At 49.2% G+C, this 15,486-nt stretch overlaps 2 protein-coding genes across 2 annotated transcripts; one reads left to right on the top strand and one right to left on the bottom strand.

Moving 5' to 3' along the window:
* Positions 1–5,734: 5,734 nt before the first annotated feature.
* On the bottom strand, positions 5,735–6,784 carry DACRYDRAFT_49857 (uncharacterized protein; the record flags this gene model as incomplete). Its single annotated transcript, XM_040774947.1, has 5 exons — positions 5,735–5,831; positions 5,882–5,973; positions 6,023–6,091; positions 6,148–6,233; positions 6,283–6,784. The coding sequence occupies 5 exons, from the start codon at positions 6,782–6,784 to the stop codon at positions 5,735–5,737; spliced, it is 846 nt and encodes a 281-aa protein (XP_040630627.1).
* Positions 6,785–7,010: 226 nt separating this feature from the next.
* On the top strand, positions 7,011–7,254 carry DACRYDRAFT_105889 (uncharacterized protein; the record flags this gene model as incomplete). The annotated part of the gene is made up of 2 exons (XM_040768158.1): positions 7,011–7,163; positions 7,216–7,254. 2 exons carry the CDS (start codon positions 7,011–7,013, stop codon positions 7,252–7,254), a joined length of 192 nt encoding a protein of 63 aa, XP_040630626.1.
* Positions 7,255–15,486: the final 8,232 nt, after the last annotated feature.

The following is a 15,486-nucleotide window of genomic DNA, read 5'->3' as shown; positions in this document are numbered from 1 at the left end:
GGCTGTGCTGAACTCAAAGATGCAACGGATGTGTTCCAATGACTTCAGCACAATGAGTGCTGAAAGTTCATGTTGGATTCAAAGAGATAAGCGCCGATTGACCCTGATCGTCGTATTGAACTTTCACAGAGCCAGTGAGAACGTTTGTTGGGCGGTCTCGACAGCTGCCGCGTAGAATCGGTTGACAGATCAAGCGATAGAAAGCTACCGGTCAGGGGAGAGGTCCTGAGCTGGAATTTCGAGGATGAATCCGACGGGACCCATCTTCTCCCGCGCAAGAGCACATGGTCCATTTACCCCGAGCGAGAATACGGCCAGGAGAGGAAATGCATGACCCAACCACTGGCGATTGACAATCTGGAATTAGCAAGTGTTCGGTTCAAATGGAATATCGTGACGCAAAACAAGAATGTCATGGATTCTGAGGCCTGTTGGTGGGCAGCGGATGTGAGCTTGCTGATAGATTAGATTCGGTTGGTCCATGAGATCTTTAAGGTGGTGGCTAAGAAAAGTGACCAATTCAGCTTCAAGCACCCATTTTTAAGCAACGATGTCGACTGCCCTCAATATACACTAGTGCGGGTCAGGTTCAATAATATCACGTGATTAGAAAATCAATGTGGCTGTGACGCGTCGGCCTACGCGTCGCACATCGTCTTCACGGGAGACGTGGACGTTGAGCACCAACCGCCAACATGGCCACTCTTGAAACTCCATCCCGCATCATGCGGCGCATCAACGACGCCAGTCTTGTTGATATGCCTTCTCTACCAAGCTTCCCCATGCATGATTCTGAGGATGGACCTGCCGATCCTATGTACCCGTCTGTCACACCATCCGAGTCGGAGGAACGCGAGCGATCTATCACATCCTTCCCAACTGATCCGACAGATGCTGAAGAGGCTGCAACGCGAGTGACTTCAACCCCCCTGGCGACAAATGCTCTTCGTGGCTCAGAATCTCGGTTCGTTTCGGGTGGATCCCGACAGCTTTCTGGCTCTCAGTCCAAATTTGTCAACTCTCTCCGTACGTCACTATTGCCCAATGGCGTGCGGCGGGAGAATAGCTTTAGGGCTAGCCCAATCGAGTCGTCAATTACCTCCACAGTCAGATTTGTAGGGATGAAATCAAGTGCGGGTTCCAGGAGTGGAGTGGAGCATGGGCGTGGCGGGGAATACGACAGGAAGAGTGATCGCACGGTGGAATTGGAGGAAGAGAAAGAAGTAGAGGATGGCCTTGCTAAGAACGCTGCAGGGGAAGAAAGTGTCAAGTCGGACGAGCTACACGAAGCGCAAGAGTCCTTTATTTCTGGTGCTCCGCCAGGGGTTGAGGAGTACGAAGAGTATCAAGTCAGCGTGCATTCTGCACCCATGGTACGTTGGCTATCCTTGCGTTACATGCTCTTCTCTCATGGCAGCGGAGATAGCCATCACCGAGGGATCCCATGCAAAACATAAACATGCGTCGTCGGTCGTCTACCAATGCAATCAAGCGACTCGTACCAGTGTTGTCCGATTCATCCTTTTCAAATATTTCCCAGGAGGAACAAGCGAAATCCCAACGACCAAAGGAGCAGAATCCCGACTCAGGGGACTTATCATACGATATCACACTTCCACAGGATACTCCGTCTAGTCATCGGGATACTTCCCATATGAAAAGAGCATTCTCCAACTCGCCAGCCAGTGTTGCAAAGGAGGCCACCGAAGTACAATCACCATCAGTATCGAAGCTTCCACCGTTGCCACAATCACCCATGGACTCGCATTTTACCACCATCATGTCCGTTCCGCAGACCCCAGCGATGCCCAGCTCCCGCTCAGCCACCAGCCGGCGCGCTTCTTATGTGTTATCGGTGCTCTCCAGTGCGAAGCCTCGTCTTCGTACAACCCCACATCCGCACCCACACCGTGCCACTGTGCGTCGAACTCCTCATCCACTCATTCGGTTATCCCTGGAACGCCGTGCTTCTTTCGCTTCTGCGACGACTTCTACGCCCTCAACGAATAATGACCTGACCACCAACCTGAGAGCAAACACAAGCTTCGATCCTGCCATCGGTGAAACCAGATTCAATGTGGCCAAAATGAACGGTTACCTGCACAAGCTTAACGAAAAGCTGGTCGAAGAGAACTTGGGTTTGCATCTAGCTCTGAAAGAATATGAAACTTCGTCGTCCAGCCACCACACCGGTAGTTCCGTTGGTCCACAGCAGCCGAGCGTGCATACCGGCTCCGAGGTGGAGGAGTCGGTAGCCCAGGCTGAAGAGTGGCATTATGTAGTCGCCAGCTTACGAGAGGAACTTGATGAGGCCAACACTGAACGCGAAAAATTTGAAGATGCCGTCAACGAACTCAAGCTGAGTGCAGCTCGAAAGGAGGCAGAGGCCGAATCGAAACTCAAAGTTCTCATGCGAGACCTAGAACAAGCCAGAGATGACGGCTGTCACTGGCAAGACATTGCTAAGCAAGAGACAGACGAGAGGACCGCTGCTCAGGCAAAGCATGATGAGGAAGTCAGACTTGCTGAAGAAGGTATCGATTCCATCGTTAAGGAACTCGAAAATCGTATTCAGGCCCGGGACCGCGAGATTCAGTCCCTAAAAGAGAAAGTCGCGGACGAAGCATCCACCGAGTCGGAACAAGTGAAGGTCCTCCAAGCTCGTCTCGAGGCTGAGCGAGCTGAGCGTGACACCGAGAGAGAAGAGGCAGCCACCCGCTCTAAAGAAGCCCAAATGAAGCTCGATGACCTCCGACGTGCTGTTACATCCAGTGACACGTTGGCCAATAAGGCTTCGACCGAGGTGGACAGGCTCACGACCACCGTGGAGCGCCTGCGATCACTTCAACCTCGGTTAGATGAAGCAGAAGTGACGATAGCCGACCTGCGTCTTGTCCTTGCCAATAAAGAGACAGAACTAGATGATTTGCGGGCAGCTGCAACTCATCTATCGCAACAATTGACTTCTTGCCAGGATGTCATCCAGGAATTGGAAGCGTCTCTGAAGGACAAGGAAGAAGAGCTCGAATTTGCGCAACGACTGCGACCTGACAAATCGAGTAATAACGACACAGCCGAGGAGATGGTTCATGACCCGGCCCATGACGCACAACTCGCGGCGCTTCAGGATGAGCTCGACATAGCGGACCGCGAAATTGGCAGACTCCGATCTCAGCTTGCAAACTCTCCAGCTAAGAACGCTATCGTAGATGCGATTACAGCTGAGGCGGACAGTCTTAAGACAGAAAACGCGCTTCTCAAGGAAGCGCTTGCCTTATCGTCGCCTGTGGACAAGCTGCAGACGCCAGCGCGAAAGAACACCACCGTGGACCTTACTCCAAGCGCTGTTCATAGGTCAATTCAAGCCTTGAAGATGGCGGCGACTCCGGGCAGCCCGCTGAAAGATGTCAGTCTCCGTTTTGGCGACTTGGTACTTGCTAACCGTTAGTATCAGTTGTCTTGGTTGAAAAATACTACATTCAGTGCCGCGCACGTTGCTCCGCTGGTGCAAGAAATCCAGCGTCTCCGAGAAGAGGTAGCAGCGAAGGAGCGAGAGGTCGATGATGAACTCGATGGTCTGCAGGACGCGTTCGGCCACAACAACGTGGTTCTGCAGCGCCTTCATGATGAAATCGATAAGCGTCAACAATTGCAAGGAGAACTCAACGTATTTATTCGCCGTGAACATGTTCTTGAAAAGCGTGTGGTAAGGCTCAAATGTGTCAAGTGCAAGAAACGCTTCGATGCATCAGACCTGTTGCACTTGGACGTCGGAGATATGGATCAAAGGTCACTTGCTTTCCTGTCAGCAATGCGTTCAGCTGACCAAATCTGACAGCATCGATCAACTTGAGATGTCATTGGATATGGATGCAACTCAGGAGTCCCCGATTGATCGGGCCGCACTCGCTCAGCTGAATGAAGAGTTGAGAGTGCTCAAGGCCAACATGTCTATTCAGCGCGGGCAATGGAGAGAAACCGAGTCTAATCGAGAGGAAGACCGACGTCGGACTCAGCGAGAACTCGATGCCCTCACCACGGAGAAGGGACGAACCAACGCAGAGCTCCAGCGCCTCAAAGACACAAAGCAACGTGAGCAAGCATCTCTACAAGCGGTAAGTTTACCCAATAAGTCATGCAAATAGTACGTTCTGATTGATCGCAGGACCTGGACGATGCTCGAGCCACAATTTCTCACCTTCGCTCCGAGATTCGTACAGATCGCAATGAAATTAATGCGTTGACGCAAGAACAAATTCGAACCCAGAGGGAAAGAATTTCGATTAGCCGTCAGCTAGAGCAGCGGCAAACTGTAAGTCCCCTGGCGCTGAGACAGCTTGGCCTACGGCTAAGACCGGTCTCAGGAACTTGATGACATCAAGGTCGCGCTGGACGATGCTAAGCGAACCAACACTCAGCTTCAAGCTACCCTGCAAGGTAGAGGCCATTCCCTACAAGATTGTACCGCACTAATGATCATCAATTAGCCAAAGGCGCTTCCGAAAAGCAGAATCGTGGAAATATGCAACGGCTCCAGGAGAATGAGGACCAAATCCGGAATCTCCGCAAGGAACGCGACACTCTGCTTACTGGTCAGAGCACCCTCCAGAAAAGGTTGAGCGATACCCAGGATGTGAGGACCAATGGTTGATGAGTCGAGCACGCCTGATTGTGATTCACAGTATCTCGAGCAACTACAGCAAGAGAAGGATGATCGGGAGGCGCTCACCGAACGCTATCGACTGGAACTAGCGGCCATGGCTGAAGAACTCCAGTCCGCAGAACAACAGAGGGCACACCTACACGACGACCGTCGTGAAGTCCAGCGTCTGATCCAGGATTTAGAAGCAGACCTTCGTCGACTGCGTAAGGAAGCGGATCTCTTTGGAAAGAATTTGTCAGACCTCCAAGGGGAGAAGGATCGGCTGGAGATCAAGCGGTCCGAGGAGAAAGCCCAGAGCGAACGCCAGAAACAGCGGTCTGCGACTGAGGTCCGACTCGTGAAAGAACAGCTCGATGCAGCGCAAGCGCAAGCTCGGCGATGGGAAGGAGCTCTGGCAGAACATGTGTGTGCAACGTGAGTCGATGCATATCAACGGTGATTATCCGCTGACACGCCAGACAGAGATTCCGAAGAGCTGGAGCAGCTCCGTGCGCAGCACAAGAAAGAGTGTAAGGGATTGCTTGTCCAGGTACAGTATGTAAAGGACATGTACAAGCGAGAGTGTGTCTTCCGTCTGGACCTTAGCTATCAGAAACGCTACCTACAAAGCATCCTCGTGCAGACAGCCAAACTTCCGTATGTCGCTGTCATGCTTGCACCACGACGTCGCTAATGCCGTGAACAGGTTATCGAAGGTCCCAACGCTTATCGCAGGTGTGCATCGTATAGAGCACCCAATCAGCCTGCGCAGTGCAGTTCAAGCGGTCGTCTTCTTGTCAAGAATCCAGTAGGTTGCGCTACTAAAACTCATGCACAACCTGCTCACGCGGAAAACAGACGTGCGAGCAGCCAATGGCGGAGCCAGAAAGCTCATCGTCCCAAGATGTATGCGGCCCTCGAAGATGCGCGCCGTCGACGCTCCGCAGCGGCGTAGTCTCTCTCTGTACCGTCCTATCCTTGTATCCTTTCCTGTCGTGCACATGTACCATATTCTGCAACAAGTCCCAATGTTCGATTAGAGTTAATGTGACGCGATACTAGTATGTGGAATAAGCATGCTCCTTACAACCATCATGGTTTCTTCGGGAGCTTCGCTACCAACCGCACGCTCTGGTTATTAAACAGATATCCCAGACCGCTCCAGATAGTTGTCCCTGCTACGATCCACCTGCGCATTCCACGTCAGCCTGTTCCGTACGGAGAGAGGGGCGGACGTACTGTAATACACGTAATGGCGCTGACAGGTCATAGGATATCAAGGGACTGATGGTCGTCACGCCCATAAGCAATAGCTGGAGGGCAGTGTTCATCTACAGTATTCCTGTCAGCACTTGAGAGAGTGTAGGAGAAAGGGAAGACCTTGCTGATCTCCGTAGGTTGCACTTCGGCAGAAGGGATAGAGAAGTCCCAGTATCTGGTGAAAATTTTCTACGAAATATGAGAACCGTCTCAGAAAAGGACAGGATGAGCCGCAGTGAACGCACAGGTGGGGGAAGAGAGGTGTATCTCCACCAGAAGGCTGATATGCCCAGGAAGACATCACGGCCTATGATGATTACGGCGAGTGGAACTGTCGACTTGTCAGTTCTGCTTTGACGAGCATGAGCGGAGAGACGTACCTGGAAGAAGACCCTTCATTGCTAGCGTCACAGTTAAGGTAGTCATGAGCGCCTTGTCCGCCGCAGGGTCCAATATGGTCCCCAGCACACTCTTCATCTCCCATTTCCTTGCTATCCAGCCGTCTAGCCAGTCTGTAACGCTCGCATAAAGTAAGAGGCCGGTGGCAAGGGGCCAAGAGCCTTGCAAGATCGCGTAGCCTAGGACGGGACAGGCGAGTATGCGGGAAGTGGTGAGAAGGTTGGGGAGCGTGTAGATGTTTTCGTGTTGTGTGGGCGGATCAGCGGGGGAGGTAGGCGAGGATACGTCGGAGGAGGGCTTCTCTTCTGGGGGTGTTTTCGGTGGTGGAGGGAGATATCGGAGAGTGTGAGATGTATGCAGGTGGGCGAGTCCTGGTTGTCGGACAGCTCGCGGCCAGTAAGGTCGGCGCACCAGGGCCAAAGGGGGCAAGGACAAGAGCGCCACAGCTTTTTGGGTGATCGAGATATGCCGCCCTGCTAGCATATGTCGCCTACATGCATGTAGAGTAAGTCCTATTGATATTCGAGTTGTCATAACCCTTGAGTGCAGAAATGAACGAAGTAGCCGGAGACGCCGCACATTTCTTCGGCTCAGGGACGTCCGGCGCTATGAACCACGTGCGTGCTCATCAATGACATCATCGTCTCGTCCACCATGATCGGAGCTATATGAGCCCTCGCCTTTCCGACATCCCCACACCGAACTCAACATGCGAACCGCCCTGCGCACATCCCAAAACCTGCGCGTCTTGTATCCTCACCGTCCCTTCCGTCACGGTGCCTCTGCTAAAACGTCCGCGAAAGAGGTCAAAAAGTATAGGGGCACGGTGCTGGAACCTGTAGTCGAGGAGGGGGACGCGGTGGTACGTTCTTAGTTTATGGGAGGGGGTTAATCATTGTTGATCTGCGATTCAGATGCCGGACATGCACTCCCACGGAGTGCCAAGCTCCTGAAGTCCCCTGAGATGGGCTTAGGAGGGATGTTGAAGTTGGCCTGAACCTTTCCCTTCACCGCCTGGTAAATGATAATTCTTGTTATGGACGAGAGACAAACCCCATATTGTTGTATTCTTTTTTATTGCGATCTGTATACCATTCATTATCCACGTGTACACACGTATGTGTGTAAAGGGCAATGAATCCCTGATCGAAGCATACTCCAATCCGGCACTCCGATCTGGATCAGCTTCTGTAATCGATTTGGTGATTCAGTGATGGTGATGGTGCTGAGACATTTGATGATCCGATCAGCGGCTCCCGTTCCCTTGTTTCCTGTTTCTCCTTCAGCGAGAACATGTACCGTGAGTGGATCAACTTTAATTTCACTTATATTCAGTCCGTTGCCACTCTGCTTATGTTGGTACTTTGGTCCCGCCCGCGGCATGTGTTAAAAATAGGGTAGGCGCTCCGTGCAGACCTGGGACCTTGGGCACATGATGATACTACTTGTATTCTTGTAATGTACAGTATCAGCATTGTATAGTCCACTGTTCTGTGCAGTTCCTGCCACCCCCCCCCCCCCCTCCCACCCTGCATTCAGTTCAAGATGAACTGGCAGTAACAGTCACATGATGTGCTTCTGCACAGCACAACAGGACCAAAATGATGTAATTTTTGCCTGTAAGACCTGGTCCCAAGGTCCCAGGAATAGGGTAGGTGCTCCACTGAACAACCCCACCTCTGGCAGGGTGTGTCAGGCAGGTATTCCCATGGCTATTTTCAGGCCTTAGAGACCATTGCAAAGCACTACAGGACCTCACTACATGGACAATGCACCCTGGCAATGAGTCTCAACCCCCCCTGGATATTTGGTATGGCAACTACTAGGATTCCCCAGGCAACAGGACCACCTGGATGATGACAGCAGGTTTCCTCTGCAATGGGATTGACCCACACGGATATTCAGCATGCCAATGCCTGCCTAGGAGAGGTATCCAGAGACCAGATTAGTATAGAGTATGGTTTTTAGTAGCTAGTATAAGTAGTTTCCAGAAACTCCTGTATCTAGCTTATTCTGCCCCTTTTCCAATAGCATTATATGGATCCAATTATCCCCTTGCTGGATAGGCAGATTTGACTTGACTCAGTGTACTTGACTTGACTTATTGTGACACTTGACTAGACAGACACTGAGCTCTGATTTACCAACCAATTTCTGACAGCTCAGCTTCAGGCTGACTCTGGCATTTCTACCAATTTTTCCCCATCTCTCCCCTCTTTCCCTTGTGAGTTTTTGCACACCACCCATTGGACCATTATTTTGGACACCTTTTGGGTTGGATCAGCATTTCTGGCATACCATGCACAAACATGGTCTCTCAGTGCCCCAGGAGGCCATGAAGGAATCGGCACTCCATCCGGAAGTGTTATCTTGTTCTGGGAGTTCTGAATAACATACTGGTTTGAAGGCTCTCCTCAAGAGGAGAACACTCCCTCATGAAGTGATCCAGCACTCCACACCATAGGCATCCATTCTGACTGTTCCCATCATTGTTCAAAGCTTGATTTCTGCCTTGCCATTGATTTGAGCTCTGACACCAGTTGTTTGAATGGTTTGTATTATAAGTTGCTCTGGTAGCCATTGTTTTGAACTTTTCCTTGAGCTGGGTAAGTACCTCTAGCATGCATTCCTGTATGTTCAGGTTCACTTCCACCTTGATGTTTGGAATCAAATTCTTGATTCAAGCTAAAGCCACTTCCCTTTCCGATTTGACCAAGATGGCTGCCATTCCAGGATTGAGAGAAATAATCTCTCCACTTGCCAGGGTGTTCACCAGTAGGAGCATGGCCATCGTAACTGTGTTGTCCAAGGGCCAAGGATCATTGGGCACTGAATCGGGGTATTTTGAGAGAAGCCTTGATCAAAGTTTTCCTGAAATTTGTAATGGAATCCTTGCATGAACATCTGTTGTTGCTCAGTCTTTGAAAGGTATTCCTTCCAAACCAGCCACTGGGATACTCTCAAAAACTGCCATTGGTATTCTCTGAACTGAGCCCTGCTGTCCATGGGAAGGGCTGCACTCTTCAAAACAAGTTTTTCCAGGTTGAGTCTCAAATATAGCCGGCTCGAATCTGTAGCTCCTGGATAGAAAGCTAGAATCTGCTTTCGGAACTTGTCATACTTTGGACTTGCTGCATGACTTTCTTCTGCCATGTCCCATACCTGAAAGACTTCCATGTTGACATATATGAGGCAATATTTTACCCATTGCTCTGGCAGAACCTTGCAACTTTTGCACAGTTGTTCCACATTGTTGAGAAATCTGATGACATGTTCTGGCCAAGCAGAGAGCAGCATTGGAGCATGCTTGCTCATTCAAAGTGGCATCACTGGATCTGGCATGGTGATTGTGAGGTTTTCAAGTGCGTGTTTGATATCTGAGGGTAGGCTTGTTGGTTTGACTTCTTCCCAGATCAATTCCATAGTCATATATGGCATCTGTCTTGGGTCAGTGGACAAGTTGGATTAGCTTTCTGATGGAGGCAGATCTTTAGAATGGGCAGGGGTAGACTCTGAGGGCTGAGGTTTTGGTTTCTGGTTTCGGAACTGTGCCCTGCTTTGGGTGGTCAGTTTGATGGTCACTTAGGCAGACCACTTGATCCATAACTGAATGCCCCAAGTTTTCTCCCCAACCAGAATTTATTCAAAAAATCCTATGTCAGTCACCAAATGTACTCTACACCTCCCAATGAGGCATCAGGAGAAGGTCTGCTGGAGGGGGAGATGACAGTGGTGACCTGTACATCATAGTAGGTAGTAGCAGACAGAATCTGACCTAATCAAATCATAGCCTCCTACAGTAGAGCCACTCAAATGCAAATCTGAAGAGTCTTGTGAGAGTTCTGAGGCCTGTTGCAGCAGTCTGAAGGGGGTCCAAACAAGGAATGGAAGGGGAATGAGCCATATGAGGTGAATGGGGGTGGCTTCCAAAGGTTGAGCAGTCAAATTGAGGCTCAGATCAGTCTAAGAGGGAGCTAGAGCAAGGAGTGACTTTAAAGTAAAGCAGTAGTATTAGTTGTAAGTTAGAGAGATACCCGTTTTGAACAGGTGCAGTTGACAGTAAGTAAGAGAGGAGTCCAAGTCAAGATCCCTATCTGAAGTATCTAAGTCCACCTATATATGTTCAGAGTGGTTCAGACCTTTGGACTACTACTAATCTATGTGTAATCTACATTACCTAATGCTATGTCTAGGGTCCACTTCTGGCTTCCAATAGTCTGGTCCAGCTGAGTTTGAGATGCCATTCGAAGAGGCATTCAAATGTCAGATTTGAGCTTGAAACTTGAATGTGCAGCACAGATGGCATGCAAGATTGGTTCCTTGTCTCTTGGAATCAAGGGGGGGCTGGTAGCGAGCAAGGCCTTCTCCAATACCTTGACCCCTTGAGCAAGTCCTTCTAGATAATGCTGGACACTTTCAAGATTGCTGAGTTCAAAACATCATGCAATGTCCTTGTGAAGCTAACTGAGTGTCATACCCTTATCCAGCTTGAGCTTCTGCAGTCCACCATTTCTCACAATCTCCACCATCAGTGAGTCCTCCAAATTTCTTGAGCTTCTCTGTGGTGCTCTAGTCCATTGACTGCTTCAGGACAACATAGCAACCTTGATAATCACCTTTGTGCTTGAGCCAAATCTTCTGCAGATTGGCATAGGCAACATAATTGTTCATGAGGGTTGCTTCTGCAATGCTCCCCTTACCAACAAGTTTGGCTAACATGTGGGCACAGACATCTCTCCCAAGCACCAACACTTGAGCCTGCTGGAACAACCAGGAGCTGAGCTACCGGCTGCACATTGAGGCAAGTCCCTTCTGACAACCAGAGCCCAGGTGGAGATCCTGTATCCCAGCATTCTGGTGAGACTTGAGATGGGAGAGGAGTGCCTCCTCTGCAGGGTCAGATTGGGCAAAAGTGGTAGGAACCAATTCAATCTGGGGTTGGCCTCTTTTCCCAAGGACCTGTGGCAGAGTTTCTTCTGGCTCTTGGCTGTGAAGGACCAGAGGCAAGGGTGTGAAGCCTTGCATTACATCCAGCATGCCAAAAGATGGGACCCACATGGGCAATTGCATCTCTTCAAGATCCACCTGGAAATCTTGGGATGTGCTGGCAACCCAGATGTTTGTCTCTTTCAGGTGTCACTGCTTGGGGAAATGTGCACCAGTGCTTGCAAGCTCTGACATTCCATCTTCTTCTCCTTTTGCATCTCCCTCCTCAATGTCACTTGTGCTTGCTTCCACTGCCTCTCCATCTCTTCCTCCTTCATCTGCTTCATTGTCCCCTTGTCAGGATCTTCTCAATAGCAAATACCCTGGCCATCTCTGTCACCCCCCATTTCCCCATAGAAAATGTCACAGTCCCTCTGAGGTGGGGCTTGCATAAGGCTGATTTCATTGGTGTCAATCTCTTCAGCCTCTCTGGTCGGAGAAGTGCAAGTTCTGCTAGTGATAGGCTGGTCATTGAGCACTCCTGGCAATGGAGAGCCCTTGACATGGCCATATGAAGTCTCAATATGAATATTGGCAACCAAGAAAGTGTAAGTCCAGTCCAAGCTTATATTGAAGAGGGCATCAGACTTCTTGGCCAGGTCCCTCAACAGCTGGGCAGTGCTTGTGTGAGAGAGGTCAAGAGATTGGCAGAAGCATCTGAGAGTGTGAGGCACACAGGAGAGGACCCCCATGATGTTGCCAACATACTGGTACAGTTTTTCTAGTGTGACACAACCAAGTTTGTTGCAGCTAAGCCTTGTGCCACAATTGACAAGCATGCCTTGCCATGTTTCTTCTTTCAAGAATGCTAGAGGGGCTCCACTTTCCAGTCAGGGATAAAGCTCCACCAGCCAGCAAAAGAAAGATGCAATAGGAGCATTGTGTGGCATGGTGACTTGGTGGGTTGGGTCCCAACATTGTGGTATGTTTTGCAACAGAGTCATATCTGTGTATGTTCCATGATCAATGATGACCAATGCCATGATGACTTGATCTTTGATAGTTTTGTTAGAGCTTGCATTCAGAGTCAAGCAGTAACTCAAAGGATGCACCCTTCATTGACCAAAGATCAGGGGAGGTGCACAAACCAGTGTCACTTGGATTATCCATAGCTTACATCTGCCTTTGAGTTGGATGAGGGGAGCACATGTCCAGCAGGAATCTTTGAATTTGGGAAGGAGGACTAAAAGTTGTAACACCTGTTGTAAGTATGATGAGTGGAGGGCAAGTGATAGGAGGCTGGAGGGGAGGTGTGCACAGGTGCACAAAGGTGCATGCAGTCAACACCACTTGATTTGGTGGCTGTGCTTGGTAGGGAAATGAATGGAAGATCACAAGTGCCTCTGCAATGCTTTTTAGATGATGGCACATCAACACAGCCACTGTGCCCTCACATGGTTCTGGAAGAAAAATGCATCACAACCACAGTGCCCAAGGCCCACAACACCAGTGCATTACCTCATCCCTGTAATGACAGGGCCCATGTTCATCCTGTGGTAAGGCCAGGATGGCCTTTCAACAGAAGTTCCCCACAGAAGGTAATGGCCTGCAAGCAAGACACCATGCAATGACACCATGCAGTGATGCAAGGAAATGACAACACCACTGCTGTTTCACACTAGCTAAGGTCCAAAACCACCACACAACCACCAATCCCCAACAACCACTGACTTTGATGTTTTACCATGGACTATAAGATGGAATTCCTGCATGATCAGTGTTTACAGCATGGCAGCAGTATCCCAACAGCAAACACTGTGCAACACCTGTTCTACAATGCCAATGGTAACTGAGGACAGTCACTGTCTGAAGTTCCCCACAGTTGTATTGTAGATGGTTAGTACCATCAGTATTTGATACATTTGTCACAATGTATGACAAGTATGGGACTATGTGTGGTATCTGGATACTGCCAGACCAATATAGGGGGTTTGTCTCATCCTAATTGGTTTCACCTTTCTTCCACAGCAACTTCTATTTTCCATTGCCTCCACTTCCAATTTGTCTATATTATATGTGTAGTAGCCCCCTGGAGAGAGAGGAGAGCTGAACTCCCCTCATTACTTCCCCATCTCTCAAGAACCCTCACTATTTGTTGTTTTCCACAATATAACACCATACTGTTGATACACCATTGTACTGCACCACATTACAGCAAGACAGCTCACTCATGGGGAGTCCTCAAAAGAGCCAAGTTACTATCTATGGTACAGATCACCAAGTACCTAGGATATATAAGACCCTTCTTTCCTTGTGACAGACAGTCACATGTTCTTGAGCTCATTGAGAACTTGAGGATTGCAGTTCACACCTGTCAGGAGTCACCTCATTTCAGTCTGGATCAAAGTGATATTGATGCTATCGACAAGCATCTCAATGCTAAGGACAAGCATCTTAAGGATAGCAGACAAGATTGGGTATAACATATGGTTGCTCAAGGCTCATTATGATATCAAAGAGTATTGCAAATATTGATTGACAACCATACCAGGGTGCACTCCTATCTCAACCACCTTCCCATAGTATCACATGTGATCTTGTGTCAGGGACCACTTATCAGGATTGCTCAGGAACTTGGAGAAGTCATGATATCAGGGTTTGGCAATATCAAAGACCAAGAAAGCATCAAGAAGCAAGTTCTCACAATATTGGCTCATTGGTAATATCAAGATGGTATTGCCATATTGGCATCAAGTCCACACAGGCTTGCCCTGAGGTAACCTCTCCTGTACAGATTATCAGCCACAATCTCAAACTGCTTCTGACCCTTTCATAGATAGAGTTGCCCATTATTGTGATGTACTCCTTAGATTTGATCTCTCAGGAATTCCACTGTCTAGTCAATATTTTGGTCTTATGACTGATCTCCCTTGAGAAGCTGAGTGTGCTTTGATAGTGTGACCCTCTTTTCAATATCAACATTGAGAGAGCATCCTCCACTCATGATTACCTTGATTTACTTGTTGTACCTCTCTGAGCAGCTGATTGCTCAACTGATATGCCAAGTCCTCCTCTTGGACAACTTGAGCTCTGGTCAATAGCCCTATGTTGGGATGATATTGGACCTTTGGCCCAGCTGAACAGCCAATTCCCCTTGATATGGACAAGCCCCTCAGTATTGCATTCTTGCTCACTATGTGCTGCCTTTCTCAATGCTTGGAACTCTGCTATATGGACAGCCAATATGTGCAATAGGACGAAGCCTAGTCAGCATTCCCTGTCAGTTGGTGTTGACCCCCACTGATGTCCACAACTCCCCAAACTGATGCTCTGAGAGTCATGACAATATTGGCAGCTGTCTCTTGACACCTCATGATATCTTGATTCAAGAGTCTTGCACCCCTCTTCACTTCACAAAACCCCTTCTCAATGGCAAGTCAACAGCTCACAGATCCAGTCTATGGCCAGTGGTCATATAGATGGATTACCAATGCCCTTGATTCTGTCTCAATCCTACTCCCCTTTCCCATCATGGCCAAGGACTCTATGATATTGTTCAAGAATACATGAGACACTCAATAGCATGCAAGATGCTTAGTGCTCCTGGATATTGACATGCTCTGATGATATCGACCATCCCCTTGCTATTCCCCTTCACTACACCTGGTGTCACAATAACCCAAACTGAGCTCTGGTATGCTCAATATTGGGTTGTTTAGGCATCAGGGCTACACCAAGATTGGAGCTTCACCCTCAATACAAGATCTTGAGCTTGCTAGATGGTGTGCCCTGACAACACCCTCCTTAACACTGTCAAGCTGTTTCAGCAAGAAATGGGGCTGGTATTTGACAAACTTGTTGGGGTGCCAGAGGAGGTGAAATGGCCTCAATTGCTATTTGGTGGATTCACCACAATCATTCATGGCTGAGGAAACAAAGGTCTTGATGTCCTCCTCCTTCAGAGCATCAAGGTTGGCCGCAGGGAAACACACTAGCCAAGGGCATTGTTCAAACATAAGCTGGGCAGGTGCAGTTTGCGGAAGGTTGAGGAGTAGCTGCTGGGCATCATTGTATGCTGGAATAGAGACTGCTAAGGCATCCTGCAGCCTTGCACTGCACTTGAGCATGATGAAGAGAGATGTGGGCTAATGACCCAAAGTCATCACTGGAGGCAGTGAACTTGCTGTATGGGCTATGCTGTTGCCATCAATGGCTAGCACTGCATGCCATGCAGAATGAGGCACCCTCCCCCTGTCTCA

The sequence above is a fragment of the Dacryopinax primogenitus genome (assembly GCF_000292625.1).
Source record: "Dacryopinax primogenitus strain DJM-731 SS1 chromosome Unknown DACRYscaffold_5, whole genome shotgun sequence".
Taxonomy (NCBI): Eukaryota; Fungi; Basidiomycota; class Dacrymycetes; order Dacrymycetales; family Dacrymycetaceae; genus Dacryopinax; species Dacryopinax primogenitus.
The sequence above is the reverse complement of the archived record's forward strand: the minus strand, read 5'-3'. Positions and strand labels throughout refer to the sequence as shown.